Genomic DNA, 23,530 nt, shown 5'->3' with positions numbered 1-23,530 from the left:
TAAACTCTAGTAAGCCCCATCCCCCCAGAGAATAGTAAGGCCTTCAGGAGCAATTTCTTACACAAAAGATAATAAAGTTCCCAGACACATAAAACGTACTTTAAAAATCAACCAATGCCTTCGGTAAAGATGTGAGCTCAACAAGAGCTGGAAGTTATGAGCGCTAAATTTGCTCTGACATTTAATCCCTTGGCAGCCACTGCAAGCCATTTATTTCCACTACTCACCAGTAAAATGAAGCATAATTCCTGAAATGCCGCTTTCTCAAGTATTGGGCCACATTCAATGTTAGGATCTGATGACTTATTTATTTACTAATTTGTACTTTAAGGTCAAAATTACCTTGCTGCCAAAGGTAACATAAAGAACTTAAGACAAAGGCAGGGGTGGATATAATCAGGCCGGTGCTGGTTTTGTAAGCCTCCCAAGAATTACAGTGATTATTAATCAACTTTACTAGAACAGTATACCTACATTTTTAAATGTCTACAGGAAGAGGAAAATGGTAGACAAGGCAAGAAAACCTGAAGAGACTGGACAACATTCAAATAACATATCACGATACTCACCCTAACAGGTTTAAACAAGATGAACTCTGTGTCTTTATTGGATAGGTACAATGACATGCTTCTCAATGTCAGAGGCAGCTTCGCTTTTATTGTCTTGTAGGCACTTGCTACAAGGTCACTGACCTTTGCTGGAAAGAATTAACCTCATTAGTGTTACAAAGAAAAAGAGAAGAAACACTTCCATTTTTATTCAGAGGGGAATAAATGGAGAGAAAAAAACGGCAGAAGAAAGGACTCCATTTCCCCCCAAATTTTCTTTCACTTTTCCTGTTTACCAAGTTTAATCACAAGCCCTATAAACATTCATTATCTACTACATACAAAATTCTACTCCCAAAGGCAAAGGCAGTAAAAGAACTCCTCCAACACTCTTCAGGACATTCATAGGGGCTATATTATGGTGCCTTTGGAATTCAGAGATAGTTAAGATAAAATAAAAAATTATTTGCAGAGAGACACTAGTAAGAATTACTTCATTATGAATGAGCTTACTCATTTACAGAACTGACTCACAGCAAGAGATGCTCTCTTGGCTTGTGAAATCATTCTCAAAACATCCACACATATTTAACAGTAACTAAAAATCCATCTGTTACATTCTTCTTTTTTTTTAAGATTTTATTTATTTGAGAGAGAGAGAGTGCGCACGTGAGGGGAAGAACAGAAGGGGAAGGAGAAGGACAAGCAGACTCTGCACCTGAGTATGAAGCCCAACGCAGGGCTCTATCCCAGGACCCTGAGATCATGACCTGAGCTGAGATCATGACCTAGGGGAAACCAAGATCAGACACTCAACTGACTGAGCCACCCAGGTGCCCCCATCTGTTATAATCTTATACTGTATTATCAGAAAGGCTACAGAATTCCAGAAAACTGTAACTGAAACAATTACGTAGCCTAAGTGTAGTGTCTGAAAAGAAGTACAAATGGAAAAGAAGAGTAGTAATCTTTATGAGGTCATTTAAAAGAGAGAAACTACCTAGAAAGGTATGAAGAAAAAGACTGATTAATAACTTCAAAGACATTCAACTTCACTCATAATTTAAGAAATGTATATTAAAACAACTGAGAAATTTTCAGATTGGTAAAAGTGACTAAGACTGTGAATATCCACATTTGGTAAGGGTGTGCAGAAACAGGCCTTCTCATCCCCTGCCGTGGGGAGCGTAAACTGGGCAATGTCTAGCAAAACTGAAAATACACATATACTCTATCACTTAACACCGCCACTGCTAGAAATTTACCTGATGGATATACTAATAAAATACCAAGATACGCGTCTACAGGGACATTTATTAAAGACTGGATGAGGGAAAAAACCTAAAAATACTTTTAACTATTAACAGAATCATTAAAGAAATTATGCTAGAGTGACGCATTCCATGCACCACTGAAGAGAATGCACAGAGCTGGATACGCCAGTACAGAGAGGGCTCTAAGACACAGAATAAGTTTAAAAAAAAAAAAGAAAGAAGGCAAGGAATATGGTATAATCTTATTTGTACAGTATTTTTAAAGTCCACATATGCTAGTACATATATAACAACTGGGGGAGAGAGACTATTAATAGTTGCTACCTTTGAGAGGGCTGGTTTGGAGATGAAAAATAGAATTACTTTTCATTTTATACTTTGTCACAGCCCAAATTTTGTACTATATATTAAAAACATTTTTCTTTAAATTGAGAAGGGTTGTGGTAGAGCAGGGTAAGAAAGTATCAACGCTCTCAAGAAGAAAACAATCCAGGAATTGCTTATTTTTTATAAAATAGATGAAAGCTCCTTTAGGGCACTTAATTCCATGGGCTCTGGTTCTATCCTCACCAACACACTTCAAGAATCCCTAAGTCAGTTTTCAGAGCCCTTGATAACCAAATGGTGGGTGTGAAGCCCGTGAACAGAGCCCTCTGAGGGCTCTTTATAAAGGTATATTTCTCAGAGTAAATTAACAAATTGGCACCCTAATTTACAACTCAATCTCCTCTGAGTTTATCATGAAATGATCCCCAGGAACCTAATCAAGACTGCATGAACCAGTCACCTCGGGTTTCTAGGGCCCTAGACAAGTCCCTAGATTGTTCTTGATGCTCCCAGCCAAAGGCCCAAACATCCCCGGCATTTCAGTGTAGGCTTCTTGTACTACAGATGAAGAAAAAGCAACTCCACAGCTCTGCGCAGCTACATGGGACAGATGATACAACAGCTAAGTGAACTGGATGGAGTGCCACTGCTCTATCTGCCAAGACCTCCTCCCTTAAAAGACAGAGAATGGGTTAATGACAAAGCAGCAAGCCCCACTGCAATCTGTCCTGTTGTCCGCTTCCTTTCATCCACTCCTGCTTTACTAATGCTGCAGAGCACAGCACACCTAACACTGCAAGCTCCACTCAGATTCCACTTGAGAAAATGACAGCCCGTTTTGAGTGAAGGAGGATCTTTCCAAAGAGGAAAGAAAAATACGTTAATTATGCATCAAGCCCCTGGGCTTAGTTGTATTAAATACGCCTATGCCTGTTTATTGGTTTCTACCTATTTTAAGAAAGATTTATTGCACCCAAGAGCTTCATTTACATAAACATTCAAAATAAAATCAGCTTCTATTTCTAAATAAGCCCTATAAAACACTGAAACCTTGACCCAAAGTCCCAATTAATCCACAGGCGGTCAGAATTCCTTCTAGAATTGTGCTGAGTTATGGAGTGACAAGACTCCTCCTGACTGTGAGGGGTCAGAACAGGCGGCTACCACCACAGCCAACTGTGATTAGAATTTCCAGCGTTGTGGCACCTGGGTGACTCGGGGCCCTGAGATCAAGCCCTGCATCGGGCTCCGTGTGGAGCCTGCCCAAGATTCTCTCTCTCCCTCTCCTCCGGCCCCTCCCCACCCCCACGCTTTCATGCTCTCTAAAAATAAATAAATAAAATAAATTTTAAAAAGAATTTCCAGTGTGATCAATAAAAGAAACTGATTTTCTGTCTTCTGACAGAATGTACTAATGCATCAAGTAGGATCTCTGTCCTTTGGTAAGATGATGAAGATTTCAATCTCACATGATACAAAGGTTTAAAATAATGCAGACAGTAAAATATTTACTGTCTCCAACACAGGTAAACAAAAGACCGAAAGCAGTCAAAAAGTTCATATGCAATAAAGCAAATCAATGCAAACTTATACTGGTATCATCAAAGTTCATATGACAAATTTGTGAAATAAAATCCTATCTTCCATTCAAATACAACTGATAATTCTGTACACTTACAAATCCTATGAGATGCACAGCTACTCTTTTAGCTTCTCAGTTCTAGTTAAACTTCAAATTAACCTGAGCCATTATTAAGAGTAACTGAAGGGCGCCTGGGTGGCTCAGTTGGTTAGGCGACTGCCTTCGGCTCAGGTCATGATCCTGGAGTCCCGGCATCGAGTCCCGCATAGGGCTCCCTGCTCGGCGGGGAGTCTGCTTCTCCCTCTGACCCTCCTCCCTCTCATGCTCTCTGTCTCTCATTCTCTCTGTCTCAAATAAATAAATAAAATCTTAAAAAAAAAAAAAAGAGTAACTGAAAATTTTTAGAATGCCCTCAATTCTTTTCCCCAAAAGAAAAAATACCTGACAAATATATCATTCTTTCAATATGGAAAACCAATCATATTAAAAACCTAACGTTAGATTAGGTGCTAGCAGAATGTCAATTTTTTATGGACGCTAAAGGTGAATTTGGATCTCCCTTTCAGCTAAAAGCTGCCCTACCAACTTGGATACAGCTTCTCCATAATTAAAACATGATTCTTTTACCATTTTGCCCTTTTAGGTTCCAAAAGATCTCTTTCCTGATGTGGGCCAGGGACCAGCCAGAAATACTAATCCTCCAAAATGATTTATTCTGGCTTAATGGCAACTTAAAAAGCCACAAAATGAACCAAAAGTAACCCACAAAGTTGTGATTCTAAATGTCCGAGGTCTAATGCTAAAGATAAAAAAAAGAAAAAAACCCTCTGGCACAAAAAAATTTATATTTAAGAAAGAGTAAAACTGGGAATATCTCAAGCATGTCTGCCAACTCCCCACTTACACCACAATTTTTATAATTTTCTTGAACACTCTAAAAATGTTAACAAACTGAGGATGTAACTTACATAAAACGTGAAACAAAATAATGCCCAACATTCTTCATTTAATACTTGAGAACAGTAGCGTTCCCTCCCTAATTGCAGACTACCAAAAACAGTACTTTCATCAAAGCTCTAATACAATGAAAAGCAGGTGTACAGAAACAAACTGTTTCCATCTAAGCCCCGTTTATTTTTAACTCTGTATTTTTTCTTTTTAATTCTTGTTTCCTTGGAATGCTTTTTGAAATGCAAGTAGTGCTGGCCCATTAAGACCTGTCAGCTCCAAACTGCACCTTGCATCAACACAAACCACAGAAGTAGGAAACCAACTCCAAGCTGTCAGAGACTATATAAATGCAAATTAATCAACATCCTAAAAAAAGAAATCCCTGATAGTAAAATGTGAATACCTGGCTGTGCCCAAGGCTGCTGTGAAAGAGTATACTTGGGTCCTCCCTGACTGGCCATCGTCTTCAATGCTGAAACCTGTTAGACAAGACAAAAAGAAACACGTTTCTTTTCATTTCACGTCTCTCCAAGGACACACCACCATCTGAACCTATTAAAACATAATGATAGTCAAATGTGCAATCCTAAAAAAATGCGTTGTAACTCATAATCCTTCCAACTAATAACATATTTTAGCAAAACTACTTTTGTGATTTCAAGGCATCTGCTGTCTTACAAAAAAACACCACCAATGTCCTGAGATATTCTGCCTGAAACATTTTAGAGAAGGAAGACAAAACTGAGGACCTAGGAAAAATATGGAGACAAAACAGGTCCCTTTTTAAGTGGACTGTTATGTCAACATTAAATTATTATTGTATGCTGTTAGAAAAATGTCACCCCAGCAGGACAAAGCTCCTTTACATACCTAGAGATTCCTTTTCTTTATTATATTTCAGGCAGAGAGAAGGTTATGAAAACAAGATTTTCAAACAGCATCAAAAGGCACACGACCAACCACTGCTACAGGTAGACTCAGATGCCCACCTTTCATTCATCTCCCTTTCATTCCTCAGCCATCAGTACAGAGAAGCAAACATAAAAAAGTACATTTGGCTGCTTGGACAAGTCTGTTCTTAAGATGTTCTCAAGATGGCAAATCATGGTGGGGTAGTTGGTAACTAAGGTGTCGCTGGGGAAGGTGAAGGACAGAAGCTGCATAAAACATTTTTTAAATGGACTGTTAGGTGCCAAAGGTCCCAACTGTGACCTTGGCCTCACTAGATAGTCTCATTAGAAAAATTTGAAACCCAACACTTTCCGATTAAAGAAGGCCACAAAAATATTTAGGCAGAAGACGGGCACAGACAGAATACAATGTTAAGTAAGCTCACATTCCTGGACTACCCTAGGCCTTTGCTCATGCTGCCATGTGTATAAAATCACCCCTTTTCTATTGTCTATCCCTCTCGATAGCTTTACTTTGTATTGTGAGATGCAGCTTTTAAAAACAAATCATTCATACGATTATAGATTAGGCAATGCTAAAAGAAAAACATGTTCATTTAGTATGTATTATCCAAAATCTTTTCCAACATAAATATATAAACATACTAATGTGTCTACGTTTACAAAAATAGGAACACAGTGCTCTGACATCTTTTTTCCCCACCTAACCCAAATTTTCTGGACATTTTTCTGTGTCCAACAGTTATGTTTTATTAGTAATGGTTGCCTATTATTCCACTGATTGTTCCAGAATTTAACCAATATCATAATGATATATATGCTGTAGGCTTAGGCTGTATTAATTATTTTTATATTAAGAACAAAGACAAACTTACATATCCATCTCTATTTACTCTCTACGTAACATACTTAAGTCAAACTGCAAGGAGCATTTTCTTCAAAAGTTTTCCCCAATTAGCCCTATCTTTTTCAAAAACTCTACAAGATGAGCATAGTAGACCCACTGTCTCATGATGACATTGCTGTACACTTCATAATGTTTACATATTTTCTATCCTGATTTCCCATTAAAGTCCTTGAGAATAAAAATTAAATTTAGAGGTCAAATTCTCTTACATGCACTACAATCAAGAAAAAATTTAAATTTATAGTGTTGCTGAGGAAATTAGTAACACTTCAGAGGGAATATTAAGAATAAACTTGTAGGGCACCTGGGTGGCTCAGCTGGTTAAGCATCCAACTCTTGATTTTCGGTTCAGGTCATGTCAGGGTTGTGAGATAGAGCCCTGAGCCTGCTTGAGATTCTCTCTCTCCCTCTCCCTCCACTCCTCCCCCACCCCCAACCCAAATAAACTTGCAATACTTCAGTAAATTGCTTGGGAAAAAATGAATATTGCTAAATACAAGTCTTGAGTTTTTCAGCATAAACTGGGGGAAACACTTTTAGCTTAGTTATAAACTTGAAATGTACTTCCTTTAAAATGCTTTCATTCAGATTTGTTGTTAAAGCAAAACCTGCACTTCAAATTTGTCGTATTTTCCTATAACATTTCTGCAGCATTTAAAGTACTATTACATGTATGATCTTCTTTTGGGCCTCATAATAACCTTAAGTTGGGAAGAGGGATACAGTAGCTATCTCTGCTGTAGAGATTAGAAAAGCAAGGCTTGGAGAATCTACCTTGCTACCATTTTACTCAGGAGGTGGCAAAGGGGGGCTAGAGCTCAGCTTTCCTGAGTCAAAATTCTATGCTCTTTCTACCATACCCATGACCAGTCCAACCCCTACTTCAGGGTTTGTTTCAAGCAACGGTCAATATAATGAAATTCTAAAACAATAGGAAGTATCAACAGTTTTTCGGGTGCCTGGGTGGCTCAGTCAGTTAAGCATCTGCCTTTGGCTCAGCTCATGATCCCAGAGTCCTGGGATCAAGTCCCGCATTGGGCTTCCTGCTCGGCAGGGAGTCTGCTTCTCCCTCTCCCACTCCCCCTGCTTGTGCTCTCTCTGTCAAATTAATAAATAAAATCTTTAAAAAAAGAAAGAAAAGAAAGTATCAACAGTTTTTGAGTTTAACAGAAGATATTTGATCCAAATTATTTTCGTATGAACTTCTATCCCCAACACTTAGAACAGTATTATACTCCCTAGGGTCAAATACTTAGAAAAAAGGTTATTTTTCAAGGAGCAGGAAACAGGACAATAGAGCATATATATTCTTCTAGAATTTATTTTATTTTTCTGAAGAAACTTCATTAATTGTAACAAAAAATCAGGGAAGATGTTTACACTAGTCAGATTAAGTTTGTAGAAATGATTGTCTTGTGTATATTGGGTCACTCTGTATAACTTTAGTGTCTCCAACTTGAAATGAAGATGTTTTACTTACTCTAGGTGCCAGGGATGTAATGAGAATTAATGAAAACAAGGCATCTCAACAAGGAGAATCCAGGAAGGAGCTACATAACCAAAAGGCCAATTTACAGCAGGTAAAAAGGGACTAAAATCACACCCCGAGTCTTTAGGCTCAAAAACAAGTCTTCAGACAGCCCAAGAATGTTCTCTACATTCATACAGTTTGTTTTATTATGCAAACCCACATATATTTTAAAAATGAGCCCAAATTGTTCTCAGCTGAGAACATTTGTTGATGAGGCTTATATCCAAATGTTAAAATACTGAGACCTACAAGCCTACATCCAAATCCAAGATGAAAAACTGTTCCCTTTCTGCACCTATGGATGCCACTTCTCTTGTAATCATTTATCAAGGTACAATCACGGGCTGCCTTGTAAGATGCCAACTATAATAAAAGAAGCACAAGATTCTGCACTTGCAGATTTACCTTTAAAGAAAATCATTTTAAAGTTTTAAAATCATTTATTCTGTCTCTGCTATTCAGAATACTAGTAACATCCACCAGATAAAAAGTGAAAAATGGCTTGGTCCACAAATTCTAACAAGCAATGTCTTAAACAATCACATATATCTGTGTGAACTCTAGTGCTTACGCTGTATGCCCTGTGGATGTGTGCGCGTCTTTGTCTGTGACTCACTCTACTCCAACAGGATGGGGGAAGGGACTGAATTTGGAATAAGATAATGTGAAAGGGATGCTCAGTCGTCTAAGCTGTACTATCTACTAAATATTTTGACTGGACTCTGAAGAGCACTTAGGGACCAAGTTTGAAAAAAGAAAACAAGGCAACAGTGAATGATCTGAGCAAAGACAACACAGACTAAGCAGGGGGGACAGGACTGACTTCTCAATGATGTCAAGAGGCAGGGTCTTTCCCTCTCCGATCCCTCAGGGAGGAGTGGTATAGAGAGAGATGCGTGAACAGCTATACAGGAGTCCCCGCTGTAGATGTGTAGCATTCCATGGAGAACCACTATATAATTCAGACTTGGAATACATGTTCTGTTTTTTGTTTTTTTTAAAGATTTTATTTATTTATTTGACAGAGAGGGAGAGAGCACAAGCAGGGGGAGCGGCAGGCAGAGGCAGAGGGAGAAGCAGGCCTCCCCGCTGAGCAGGGAGCCTGATGCGGGGCTTGATCCCAGGACCCTGGAATCATGCCCTGAGCCGAAGGCAGATGCCCAACCGACTGAGCCACCCAGGCGCCCTGGAATACATGTTTTCTACATAAATCTCTAATTTTTAAAAAATGTTCATAGTGTCCAAAACCTTCCAAAATGCATAATTAGAGAGTTATACCAGATTTACCAAACTTACACTACCATCAATTTGGACAGCTACATCAGTGAATTTTCATTCTCTTGACTTCTTGACTGTGCTTTTCCAGAAAAAACCTTTAATCCTAGATTTCATTATAATCAACTTGCTTATGTCAGATGATTCATTCTGCAGCTCTGCTATTGCAGAATACTCATCTACAATATTTCCCACCAGCACTAATGTGGATGCTTTCCCAAAAATACATACCACAATCTACAGATTTCCTGTAAGGACAATTTCAGTAAAAACTGTACTGGACTTACCTGTAAATTACAAAGTATCGATAACTTGTGCCATTTTTTAAAAATCAAAACCCAGCAGGAAACCTTTCTACCACCACTCCCCCCTTTTAAATTTATGTGGCAGGGGAAGAAAAACACACACACACACACTCCAAATACTTGTCTGAATGGACTAAAACCCCATAAACAAGTACTATATGCCAATGATAAAAGGGCAGTTTAACTACTTTAACATTTCTATATTTGTTTTTGGTATTTATTACTATTTTTAAAAACAAGTATCTTCTATCTTTTGAACAAGTATCATAGGCTTCAGGCATATTGATGGCCCCAGCAAAAAATTACTAACAGACAATTTGCTTAGCTGTCCCCTGGTCATTTCAGAGATACAACCTGTCTCCCCAGTTAGGACTTAGGTAAGTAAAGTTGAGAGAAAAGGCTGTCATATTTTTATCCTTTTTATAATGTACTCTAATACAAGTCCGGACAGGCAGTAGAGGCTTAATAAATGAAAGCTCATCTCAAGACTGTTTTTTTTAAATTTCAAGACTTTTTAAACATTTTTATGAAGTAAAGTCCTTAGTAACGGTACCTAAGTATTTAAAAAAAAAAAAAAATTAGGCTGAAACAGGAAAGTCAAAATAGCCATGATCTGATTTTTTCATTGCTGGCATTAGCCAGCTGGATGGATGTTAGTGAGGAGACAATACTTGCACTTTTTCTCTTAAAAACTGAAAACTGTGCAAGCATATCTAAAAGTCCAAACCAGAAAGCTTCCATAATAGGAAACAAGGTGATTTCCTAGACGGAATCATTAAGATCTGGGCTTACTATTTACTAGCTCCTGCCAGAGTTTTCACAAGAGGGTAATTCAAAAGGAAATTGAAGGAAGAATTGAAAATTACTTTACCAAATATGCACCAAGGTCTATACCTTTGTCAGGAACTCCTCCAGCTGCTCTACAAACAGCTTGGTTTGCTGCTGAATAAACTGCTCACAGGCCGATTTCAGATGACGGTCTACATCTTTTTTAGAGTCAAGATAATGTTCTCTTATCTCAGGCGTACCCTTAAAAAGAAGATGACAATTTCCTCCTGTTTTTATGTGCCTAGAAATTACCAGATATGTAAAGAATGCCATTTATCTCCCACCACCAATGAAACAGACTCCTTCTCACCTCCAACAAGAACTCTATCAAGGCATTGTTGCTATTCAGCCTAAAAAATCTTGGAACAGTCATAGGGTTCAGGATTTTAAATGCTGCATCTGTGAAACAAAATTACTCATCCAGTGAACAGGTATAGTTTTAAAAGAAAAGACGAGTTACTGTTTCAGTGTGTTAACATACACCAGTTATCTGTTACCACAAAGCAAGAGCGGTTTCATTTCCACCAACTCACCGCCGTGAATGGGAGAGGGTGAGATTAGGGCCAACCATGGCTGCAGTACCCATACACAGTTATTTTCTAGAAGTCAAACTTGAGAAATGACTATTAATCTCAGTTATCCATTTACAGAAAAAAAAAAGATAAATGGTAACGGATACCTTAAAATTTCACTGCTTTACTTTTATGCTGCTAAATAGATTTTTCAGAAAAAAAAAAAAAAAAAAAAATCAGATACTTACCCAGCTTCATTTGTTAAGATCCTGGCTGGCACAGAAACTTATTCATTTGAAGCAGAATGAATAAACTAATGTGTCAGCCAGAAAGAAAACACCAAAAGGACATATTTATCCCTTAACCTCCAGACTAACTAGAATCCATGCAAAGTACTAACTGAGGTCTCATTGATGTTCAAATGCAATTAAGATATAATGTTAGTCATGAGAGGTTAGAGGTTTAAAAGTAAAGAGAGCAAGTACTTTTAAGTGATAGTCAGAAAAGACCATTTCTGGGCGCCTGGGTGGCTCAGTTGGTTAAGCGACTGCCTTCGGCTCAGGTCATGATCCTGGAGTCCCGGGATCAAGTCCCGCATCGGGCTCCCTGCTCGGCAGGGAGTCTGCTTCTCCCTCTGACCCTCCTCCCTCTCATGCTCTCTGTCTCTCATTCTCTCTCTCTCAAATAAATAAATAAAATCTTTAAAAAAAAGAAAAGACCATTTCTTTGCTTTGCCACACTGCAGAAGCAAAGCATGAAATGCTTCCAGCCCTGGTTTTTGTAAGTACACGTACCACAACGGTACTTACTGCCTTGACCCTGATCTTACTGAAAGAGATCTACCAGATTCAGGACTGAAAGTAAAGCTTTGTTTCTGCTGTCTTTTCTACAAGATAACCTAAAAGACTGTCTGTGACAGCATACAGTAGGATTATATGGGCTTTATAATGTTTTAGAGAAAACAGACTTTAAACCAGGATTTGCCAAAATTTTAGGGCATTTTATTTTCTCACACTTCAGTGGATCTATATGAGAACTAAGTAAGCAGCAACAAATTATGAATTGGAAAAAAATGAAGTAGATCAGCCTTACTTTGTCCCATCACTTAAAGTTAAGGACTATCAGCCCCTGGCACTCTCCAAGGTTAGAGCACTACTCCCATACCTCACACTGAAAGGACAGAAGGAAATTAACTAGACTGGCTGGGGGATAGAAGCCTCTGATGAGAATAAGCTCTAAAAAACATTACGCATTCTATAAAGGCAAAAGCAAGGAAATCTGGCTGCTGTTTAAAAAAAAAAAAAAAATCACAGGGGCGCCTGGGTGGCACAGTCAGTTGAGCATCTGACTCTTGGTTACAGCTCAGGTTGCGATCTCTGGGTCCTGAGATCAAGACTGAGGCCCTCATTCTCGGGCTCCACACTCAGCAAGGAGTCTGCTTGTCCCTCTCCCTCCCCCTCTGCTTTTCCCCCACCCTCTAAGATAAATAAATAAAATATTTTAAAAAATAAAAAATAAAAATAAATCACAAAATATATGAGTAACACACAGGGTCACTATTCAAATTCCAACAGAACCAAAAGGTATTCTCTATGGTGGAAAGGAGAGAGCATTAGGAAAAGAGAGAGTAAACTGTTCTAATATGACTCATGATGAGACCACTTTGGTTCTCAGGTGAGTTAAGTCAAGCCTACTATTTTACAAGCACAGCCACTAGGGAACTAACAACCGGCTACCCTTGGGAATCCTGTATTTGGAGTTCCTCTGAACCAGAGTACAGGAAATAATTTGAGTGACTATTTTCTCAATTCCCCCAATACTTAAGAGAGAAGTTCCATTTTATAAACAAAGGCTTAAGGCATTAGAGCTTAATTCTCTTGGAAATGGTTAAGAAAAGATAAAGTTTAGATAAATTTGTAAGTAAGGGAAACTAGGGATATTCATAGTATATCCTTAAGTGCTTAAGATCAACATCTTAGAAAATAACTATTTTGATCTTTTAGAAATCATCTCTTATTAATTTAGTCAGAGGCAAATCATTAGGACGGATGAATCATCTTTCACAAGATGATTCAGTGTCTATTAACAACTCAAAGACCCTATCCACATGCTTACGTAACAACCAGCTGATTTAATAATATCAATTAGGCTTATTTAAGCACCTAAAGCTTACAAAGCACTTTAACATACATTTTCATGCTTAATGATCTCAATAACCTGGTGAAGTTATCATGACAAGTTGATTCTGCTCATTTCACGTGGGATAGGAAAGCTAAAACACCCATCCAAGATCACACAAGAGCCAGGAAATGATGGTCCAGGAACAGAACCCAAATCTTTCACTCTTAGATAAATACTCTCATTTTACCATTTTACCCAGCTGGCTTCCTGAATTTTCATGAACTGACAAACTCTACTCGATGTTTAAAATCAGCCCAATTGGCTGACACTGTAAGTAGCTGTTACACTGATTTTTCATTTTTTAACTGGTTATGGTAACATGTGGCAGAGTCTAAGAGAAGTAATGCTATATTACAAATTGAAATGCTCAGAAACAGTTCACTTCATAAAGGAAATACAGCAAGTAAGATGTAATTAGGATGTTGACAGCTCAGCTTAGTATGAACAAGTAACATGCTTAGCAAGCACAGCATACAAAAAAAATTGCAGATGAACATAAAATAAACCTATAACCTTTGCTGACACATTTGGACAGGTTAAACACACCCAAATGTGCCAGCCAGAACAATGAAGTACCTCTAGTTTTCTTGAGGTCCAGGGAAATTTCCTTAATGGTGAATTCAGTATGAAATGGAGCAATTTGTTCACGAAGAATCAAAAGGTGCTTAATTAAGAAAAGTTGTCCATCAATCTGAGTCTAAATTATAAGACAGAAAAATGGGTATTATCACAGATTAAATAAAAACATATAAAACACACAGTGTTATTAATCAACATTAATCTACCTAGGTTTATGGCCCTTAACCTAACCATATGTATCAATATTCCTTTGTGGTACAATGAACTCTCCCCATATTACCCATGTTAGAATTATCTGAAAAAATCTTGCTGCAAACTCTAACATTGTCACCCACTCTCCTTCATCAATCCAAGAAAGTAAATCAGACAAAGGCTATAAAGTAACACATTTAGAAAAAGAAATCAAATCTACTTTAACTTGGTTTAAAAACAGAAGAGATAAAGTGACCTAACCTCAGCATGGAGCGGGAAATAAAGAAAAGGTCAAAGCATGAGCACAACTCTGACTTCTCGTGGCTTTCCAGTTTCTCTTCAAGTAACATGACTCTGGCCAAAGTGGTTTCAATATCCAGAATATCAGAAATATTCATATTTATACAAAAGGAGCTTCCAAATGCAAAAATGATTTGGGGTTACCATTTTGGACTATCCTGCCACCAAGAGAGCACTGACTGTCTATACCCTGAGAGTCACTATACTTGCATCTGCCCTGGCAGGACCCATCTAGAAGAGTCTTATGAGTCAAGCTTAGTTCTCAAAGCTCTGTTCCAATCCTAAAACAGTGAATAATCATAACTTTCACTTCCAAAAAAAGTCTGTATATTAACAAGAGCAAGGCTGCATCCACTCATTCTTGCTGCTTAATCATGACCCAATCTTACTTTGAAAATATTTCTTACAACAGTTACCCTATATTAGGAGAAGAATAAAATTGCCCTTCAGTAAACAACAACAATTTTAGGGGCGCCTGGGTGGCTCAGTCATTAAGCATCTGTCTTCGGCTCAGGTCATGGTCCCAGGGTCCTGGGATCGAGCTCTGCATGGGGCTCCCTGCTCAGCAGGAAGCCTGCCTCTCCCTCCCCCACTCCCCCTGCTGTGTTCCCTTGCTGTGTCTCTCTGTCAAATTAAAAAAAAAATTTTAGGGCGCCTGGGTGGCTCAGTCGGTTGAGCGGCTGCCTTCGGCTCAGGTCATGATCCTGGAGTCCCTGGATCGAGTCCCGCATCGGGCTCCCTGCTCGGCGGGGAGTCTGCTTCTCCCTCTGACCCTCCTCCCTCTCATGCTCTCTGTCTCAAATAAATAAATAAAATCTTTAAAAAAAAAAAAAAATTTTAAAGGGGTTATTAAACAAAGTAACTCCTCTCCGGTGTCTGTCTGTCTCTCTCTCTCTCTCCTCCCTCCTTCTAAATAAACATATAATCAATATATAAGTATGATTTATTTGATGGAAACTCACTTTGCACTCTGGAACACAGAGCATTAAATAAGTAGAAAGCACTACACATTTTGAATACTTGCTCTATTTTTTAAAAAACTAACAACTCCAAGGGGCAAAAATAGTATAATATAGATTTACTTTACTAAAGCTGTTATAATCAAGCAAACAGTACCATAACTGTTAGTTTACTAATATATTAGGTCTTCAATTAAGTATGGCAATAATCTTCTTGCTTAAAGAAGCTAAGACATTAAGCAGTCATTTTCATTAATCACTTTTTTCTTGAAAGGCAAAAGTACACAAACTCAGCAACAAAAATAAATGAGCTAATGCTTGCAAAATCGAGGACTTCCTCACACAAACTTAAACCCCTTGTAATATGTAGGAAGCAGAGTTACGTAAAATAGAATAGCCTCACAGGGTAAGGACAAAATAATCAAAGCGCCCTTCACTCCTCCCTTTAAAAAAAAGGAGGTGGTACAAGAAGACATAAGCATATAAACTTATTTTTAAATTAGACCATTTTCTCCTCCTTATCCACTAAGAAATACAGGCTTACTCTCGAAAATCTGGAAAATAAAGAAGATTATAGAGAAAAGAAGGGAAAATATCCATATTCACCCAAAAGCTTTCAATGTTCTTGTTTTATTGTGTGTTTTCATTACATAAAGTCATAATGCACATCTGGTTTGTATCCTTTTTTTTTTTTGCCTTAACATATTTAAGTTAAATGTTTTTGCTTCAAACTAATGCCTGTGTAATAGTCTACTCTATGAGTATGCCACAATTTACTTAATCATTTGCCTAACATTAGACATGCTTCCTGATTTCATGTATTATAAGAAATGTGAGAGCTCAGGCTTAGAAATATTTTTTAAAAATTAAATCTGCCTGTCTACAAATAACTTTCCATCCTCTTTCCAGCATACGAAAATTTCATTGCAACCTTCCATTCCATGACTGGGAGAATGCAGTGGTTGCAATCAGAGATACAGCTTTCCTAGCAACAGAATCCCAAATTCTTTTGCAGGAAGTTTTTTTTGTCATTTGTTTTTGTTTTGTTTTGTTTTGTCTTACCCTAATTTATCTAAAGCCTTGAAGTAAGAAGTTTGTAAATCTGGAAGTCCAGAAAGGTTCACAAGGTTTGAATACTACGAACAGCAAAAAAAGTTTCCCTGGAAATAGCCCCCACAGCTTCCTCCCTTTCGGCAACACGTATTTTAATGGAAAGTTAAACAAAGCAACACTTTTGACCATGCTATAAAAAATTCTCGAGGACCCTGAGAGCAGCCTTCAGCCCCAGATCCCTTCTTGATTAAAAACTGTAAGTCACAAAGTCATGGCAACTACTTCTAGCCACGCAACCCATGGGCCACAATTGTCTGTCTTCCAGATTGACTTGATTTCCTCCAAGTGAGGCCATTCAACTATTTAAAACCATCACTGAAGGGATGATTATAAATTGCTATGTTCCCTTATAAACACTGCTTTGGTCTTTCAGGGAAACAGGAGTCTACTACCTTCCCAGTTACTAAGGCTATAATAAGAAACCTCTACCCTATAGAATTTATAACCAAAGTACCACTTTCAGCACTTTTTAGCAAAGCTGGCACTCCTTTATACAGTGTAGTCTTTATTTAGCACTATAATAAAATACAACTGAGCCTTGAACAACATGGTTTGAACTGTACTGGTCCACTTATATGTTAATTTTTTACAGTACAGTATTATAAATGTATTTTCTCTTCCCTATGATTTCCTTTTTTTTTTTAAAGATTTTTATTTATTTATTTGACAGAGAGATAGAGAGCACAAGTAGGCAGAGCGGCAGGCAGAGGGAGAGGGAGAAGCAGGCTCCCCACTGAGCAGGGAGCCGGACGTGGGGCTCAATCCCAGGACCCCAGGATCATGACCTGAGCCGAAGGCAGCCGCTTAACCGACCGAGCCACCCAGGCGCCCCTTCCCTATGATTTTCTTAATAACATTTTCTTTTCTCTAGCTTACTTTATTGTAAGAATATAGTACATAATACGTATAACAGATAATACAGGTGTTAATTGACTGTTTATGTTATCGGTAAAGCTTCCAGTCAACAAAGGCTATTAGTAAAGTGTTCGAGGAATCAAAAGTTCTATAAGGATTGGGGAACTGAGCCCAATTCCTGTGTTGTTCAAGGGTCAACTGTTCTAGCGTCTCTTAAAGGGCCTCAATTAAATCATATTAAACAAATCCTACTGCCAAAACAGCTTTAAATTTCTTTGCCTAAAAATAAATGCTGTATTCCACACTATTATTCACCTAACACTTCATCAAACCTTGTTTTTGCTGATAGACTCTGATGCTCCAAGTAACGAGTGAATGCAGGCAGACAAGGCTTCCTGTGATAATCCTTGGAACACTGCCCTCTGGTGAAATAAAAGAAAAACATTACCCTGAAGTGCTTCACAACACAGGAAAAAGAAATTGTAAACGGGGTACAAGGAACAATGAATGCTTGCTTGCCCTCATCCACTGGATGAACTTATATTACTGGCAATACTTCTCCTGGAGTTTCCTATTCCCATGCAACCTGTCTAGACCAACACATAGTTTTGTAATTTGCATCTCTCAAATGCTGAATGCACAGGGGTGGGTAGACAAGGCAGATGTGGTTCTGACCCCACGGAGCTCTGACTCCAATATGGCCTCATGTTGTAGGCTGTTTTTTAAATCAATAAAACCAACTTTAAGACAAAAACTCAGTAAACCCACTTCTTTTTTTTGTTTTGTTTTTTTAAGATTTTATTTGTTTATTTGACACAGAGAGAGAGAGAAAGAGCAACAGCAGAGGGAGAGGGAGAAGCAGGCTCCCCGCTGAGTAGGGAGCCCAATGCAGGATTCGATCCCAGGACCCTGGGATCATGACCTGAGCCGAAGGCAGACGCTTAACCAACTGAGCTACCCAGGCGTCCCAGTAAACTCACTTCTAAAAATGTATCCCAAACAATTAATCAGTATTATATTATAAAATTCATGCACATGGCTCTTACTACATTATTTAAAATAGCAAAAAAAAAAAATGTTCAATGATGGGGGAGTCGACAAATAAAATACTAGTAAATATAAATTATAGGATACTGTGCATGAAATACAGGATGGCTGAAGGACGTGGTAAAATTTTTGTAAAATGTAATTAGGTAAAAACAAAATAATTGGGTTACAAATAGCATGTGAAGTATGATTCTTAATTTAATTCTGCCATTTCTATATCTTGCTAGAGGTGTGGCATGTTGGTCTGGGCAGTGTCGCCTGCCAGTCCCTTGCTTCCCCTCCCCGCCTCCATTCCACCTGAGACGGAATTGATATGGAGGAATATGAGCAAAATATTTATTATGAGGCCACAGTCCCGGGTCCTGATCTCTACTTGATGTTACTTCTTTTTGTACTGCTTCCCTCTCATTTGTCTCCCATGAGGCTTCTGTAGTAAGAAAAGATTAGGGATGCCTCTTGCTAGGTCACTGCCCCTGCCTGAAGAAGACTGAAGATGTGCAGCTTAGACTAAGACCCTCTCTTCCTCCTGCTCAGTCTTAATGCATTTTTCACTAGACTTGGCTTTCCTCACCTTAGCTGGTTAAAATAGAGAGGGAAAGGATTCAGACATAAGCTAGGTTAAAAAAAAAAAAAAAGGAACAAGCAGTCCCAGAACATTAAAAAAAAAAAAAAAAAAAACAGGCAGAGTTGCGTCCTCAGGTCTACCCTACTGTTTGGCTCAAATCCCTGTTAAGCACCTAAAAGGCCTCACTAGGGTCTGTGATGATAACAGGTTCTATGTGGAATATGCCCCCATGTGTCCCCTTGGGATCCTGGCTCTACTCTAGGGAGTTTCTCTTTTTTTTTTTTTAATTTTTTTTTTAAGATTTTATTTATTTATTTGAGACACAGAGAGAGAGCACAAGCAGGGAGAAGGATCAGAGGGAGAGGGAGAAGCAGGCTCCCCGCTGAGCAGGGAGCCCGATACGGGGCTCGATCCCAGGACCCTGGAATCATGACCCGAGCCAAAGGCAGATGCTTAACTGACTGAGCCACACAGGCGCCCCCTCTAGGGAGTTTCTGAATCCCAGCCTCATACCATCATTCAGTACACCTACTAGGGAACCTGGGGAAGAGGAGATGCCAATGTCCAAACCTCCCTCTGGAAGACAGCTCATTAGCTGGGCAAAAGGGCTAAGACATCTAACTGTAGAGGTGATGTGGCCTCATCCTAAAAGTCCCAGAACAGGCCAAAAGGTATTTTCTGGTTGAATTTCAAAATCTCTCTAAGCACAAACTCCAATACTATGTAGCTTAAAATAGAGACTAAGTACTGTGCACTGTACTGGACCAATCAAACAACTGTACAACCTTGTTCAGCCCCTAGGCCTCTGAGATATGGAACCATCTCTATGGGGGGGGGCGGGTACATACCCCCTTTGAACTCTATTCTTAAGAAACAGTAGCATCTGGACAATTAATTACATTGCTGTTATATTTAGTCACTTTTCTCTTTATATGCTATTTGAGTTGTAACAATCAAATTTTAAATTAAAACCACTGAGTTTTAGGGGTGCCTGGCTGGCTCAGTTGGAGGAGCATATAACTCTTGATCTTGGGGTTGTAAGTTCAAGCCCCATACTTAAATAAATAAAACTTAAAAAAAATCATATCTTACTATTTCAGCAGCAAACTCCTAACAGTAAGTAAGTATAGACAACTCCAATCTTTCAAGATTGGTAATCATATCATTAAACATTCTGGAATGCTTACAATAACTCTGACCTAAAATCAATGCATAATGTTTAAGGTAGTGCTTCAAAAAAAAAGAGGTACTGCTAATTTCAGCAAATAAATAAAATTAGTCCGTGGTTTCTCAGTCTAAGAAACACATGTAATCTTTTTTTTTTTTTTTATTTGACAGAGAGAGAGACACAGCGAGAGAGGGAACACAAGCAGGGGGAGTGGGAGAGGGAGAAGCAGGCTTCCTGCAGAGCAGGGAGCCTGATGCGGGGCTCGATCCCAGGACCCCGGGATCATGACCTGAGCCGAAGGCAGACGCTTAACGACTGAGCCACCCAGGCGCCCCACACATGTAATCTTAATACTACTTATTAAGAATGTTGACTTAGGGGTACCTGGGTGGTTCAGTCACTTAAGCAACTGACTCTTGATTTCAGCTCAGGTCGTGATTTCAGAGTTGTGAGATGGAGCCCCATGCTGGGCTCTGAGCTCAGCGGGGAGTCTTGCTTGAAATTCTCTCTCTCCCTCTGCCCCTCTCTCTGCCTCCCTGCCCCACACTTTGACTCTCAAATAAATCCTTAAAAAAAAAAAAAAGAATGTTGATTTAAATGGAGTACAAAACTAAATTAATGGGATGCCTGGGTGGCTTAGCTGGTTAAGCATCCGACTCTTGGTTTCTCCTTAGGTCATGATCTCAGGGTCGTGAGATCAAGCCCCCTGTCGGGCTCAGCAGGGACTCAGCTTGAGATTCTCTTCCTCTCCTTCTTTCTCTCCCTCTGCCCCTCCCATCACTCGCACAAACGCACCCTTTCTCTAAAAAAAAAAAAAAAAAACTAAAGTATATGCATTTAATAATAAATTTAATACTAAACATGTATTATAGCCATGTGACACTGGACGTTATCACTTAACCTTTCTGCATGTCTTTTTCCTTACCTATAAACTAAAATAGATGAATTAACCAGCAGTTTTAAACTTTTATGTGGTCATAGATCCCTCTGAGAAGCAATAAAAGCTATAATCCTTCCCCTCAGAAAGACACAAATATAAACATACAAACACAATTTTACTCACAATTTCAAGGTGTTCATAGACTCCCCAAAGGCCGGTAGTGAATTCTAAGGTTCTACAGAACGCACAGGGTAAGAATCCCTATATTAGGGGCGCCTGGGTGGCTCAGTCGGTTAAGCGTCTGCCTTCAGCTTGGGTCATAATCCCAGGGTCCTGGGATAGAGCCCCTCATCGGGCTCCCTGCTCAGTGGAGAATCTGCTTCTCCCTCTGCCCCTCCCCCCAGCTTGTGCTTTCTCTCTCTCTTGCTCTCTCTCTCCCTCTAATAAATAAATAAAATCTTTAAAAAAAAAGAATCCCTAAATTAGATTGATCTTAAACTTACCTCTGTATCTAAAAATCATATGATTCTAGTTTAATACCAAACAAAATACTACATCAAGATCTTAAACTTAAAATTAAAAAATTTCACATGAGAGGCACCTGGTGCCTGAGTCATTAAGCGTCTGCCTTCGGCTCAGGTCATGATCCCAGGGTCCTGGGATGGAGCCCTGCATCGGGCTCCCTGCTCGGTGTGGAGTCTGCTTCTCCCTCTCCCACTCCCCCTGCTTGTGTTCCCTCTCTCACTGTGTCTGTCAAATACATAAAATCTTTAAAAAAAATAAAATTTCCCATGAAAGAGCAATTTACAGTAAAGATATAACAAATGATACACGTACATCTATACATCTGTACAATTTGGAAAGACACACAAGAGTTCTTCGAACTGTAGGATACCACATTCCGTGAAGATCTGCGGGAGAAATTGTGGTCTGCGCTCTAGGATTGAGGGATTCTGTTGAACCTAAAAACCCAAATGGAAAAAAAGACACATTTCACACACATGGAGGTTTGTCTTATTTGCATGGTAAACATAAACTGTTTGTTCTTGTTATCACTAGCTGGAGGCATCCATTTTTTCCAGGTTTTTTCCCCTTTAGTCAACAGTGCCACAGGAACCCATAGGAATCATGACAGCTGATATTTAACACAATAAGTGAGACTACACATAAATACATATGTACATTCCAGCCTCATATATATATGCTTAACTCAAATAGCTACTCCAAAATTGTGATTAATCTTTATGGAATGGGGGCGCCTGGGTGGCTCAGTAGGTTAAGTGTCTGCCATCAGCTCTGGTCATGGTCCCAGGGTCCTGGGATTGAGCCCCGCATTGGGTTCCCTGCTCAGCAGGGAGTCTGCTCCTGCCTCTCCCTCTGCATCCCCCCTCATGCTCACTCTCTCTCTCTCTCTCAAATAAATAAAATCTGGGGTGCCTGGGTGGCTCCGTCGGTCAAGCATCTGCCTTCAGCTCAGGTCATGATCTCCCAGTCCTGGGATGGAGCCCCGCACTGGGCTTCCTGCTAAGAGGGGAGTCTGCTTCTCCTGCTCTCTCCTTCTGCCTCTCCCCATTGCTCGTTCTTTCCCTCTCAAATAAATAAAAATCATAAATAAATAAATGAAAATCTTTAAAACAAACAAAATAATCTTTATGGAATGAATGGACAGTATACACAAAAAGGAGATAGATCTGTACGTAGTCATGTGGAAGCAAGTGGGAGCCAATGGAAGTGAGGAAGTGACAAGAAAATAAAGCAATGTTAAACAGGAAAATTAATCAAAGCTGGTTTGCTTGCCAGCCTTCCTTCTATGCTCTTAGCTGTATTACTTGTAGGCCTACTTAGTCTATCCAATTCCCAAGTGGGGAGAATTGTCCCCCCTTTCTCCGAGACAGAGCAGACACTGTGGTGAGGGTGAGGAGGAGCAGGTGGGGAGCTTGGTTGAGCAGAGACATCTTTGTAAGGGAAGCACAATCACTTCGGCTCAACGGACCAGAGTTCAAATGAGCCACAACAGCAGACCTAAAATAATACTTTAGAACAAGAGGGGATAATGAAATATGGATTGGGTATTAGAGGACATTAGAAAACTATTAAATGTTTTAGTGCAATAAAGTTTTAGGGTTATATAAGAGATGTCCTTACTTTTTGGAGAGATGATGAAATACTCAAGAGTAAACTGGCAATGATGTCAATAATTTACAATGATTAGCAAAGATGGGGGCGCCTGGCTGGCTCTTGATCTTGGGGTTGTGAGTTCGAGCCCCGTATTGGGTGTAAAGATTACTTAAATAAATAAATAAACTTTAAAAAAATAAAATTATTAGCAAAAGAATATATGTATATATAATGTATATATATATATAATGTGATAAAATGTTAAGTCTTGAATCCAGATGCTGGGTAGTGGTGTTCACTGTTCATTGCATCGTTCTTTCTACCTTTCTGTATATTTGAAAGCTTTTCAATAATAAAAAAACAGAAGTATAGCCAAGCAAAGCATAATTCTTAAAAAAAAAAAAAAAGAGAACGGCCTCTGCTTAGGAGGAGGTCTGGAGGTTGTGGTATAGATTTATGGGGAAAAAGAGAGAGGAGAATGTTGTGGGTTAGTGCTTTTAATTTATAATTCTGTAAGCTTAATTTTTTGCTTTTCAAAAGCATGTAATATTTGTGTAATTTTAAAAGCTCTTCTATAAAGCCTTACTTTAAACTAAAATATCTACTTTATATGAAGTTCCTT

General features: G+C 38.9%; 1 protein-coding gene across 3 annotated transcripts in view; it reads right to left on the bottom strand.

Moving 5' to 3' along the window:
* The window catches only part of COG3 (component of oligomeric golgi complex 3), a 76,750-nt gene that overhangs the window by 5,914 nt on the left and 47,306 nt on the right, over positions 1–23,530 (bottom strand). For 2 of the 3 annotated variants that reach the window (XM_045869471.3, XM_045869470.3), the window contains 7 exons: positions 21,628–21,752; positions 17,463–17,552; positions 13,709–13,829; positions 10,750–10,838; positions 10,506–10,640; positions 5,086–5,161; positions 570–697 (listed from right to left, as the gene is read on the bottom strand). In XM_045869471.3, the coding sequence (XP_045725427.1) occupies positions 570–697; positions 5,086–5,161; positions 10,506–10,640; positions 10,750–10,838; positions 13,709–13,829; positions 17,463–17,552; positions 21,628–21,752 (764 nt within the window). The remainder of the gene's footprint in view (positions 1–569; positions 698–5,085; positions 5,162–10,505; positions 10,641–10,749; positions 10,839–13,708; positions 13,830–17,462; positions 17,553–21,627; positions 21,753–23,530) is intronic. The other variant, XM_064586093.1, reaches the window with a different exon arrangement.

This window comes from Mirounga angustirostris, unplaced genomic scaffold (assembly GCF_029215605.1).
Source record: "Mirounga angustirostris isolate CCGP_5_RB_7025 unplaced genomic scaffold, mMirAng1.0.hap1 SCAF_3, whole genome shotgun sequence".
NCBI lineage: Eukaryota > Metazoa > Chordata > Mammalia > Carnivora > Phocidae > Mirounga > Mirounga angustirostris.
Note: the sequence above shows the minus strand (reverse complement) of the source record. Positions and strands in the feature narration are given on the sequence as shown.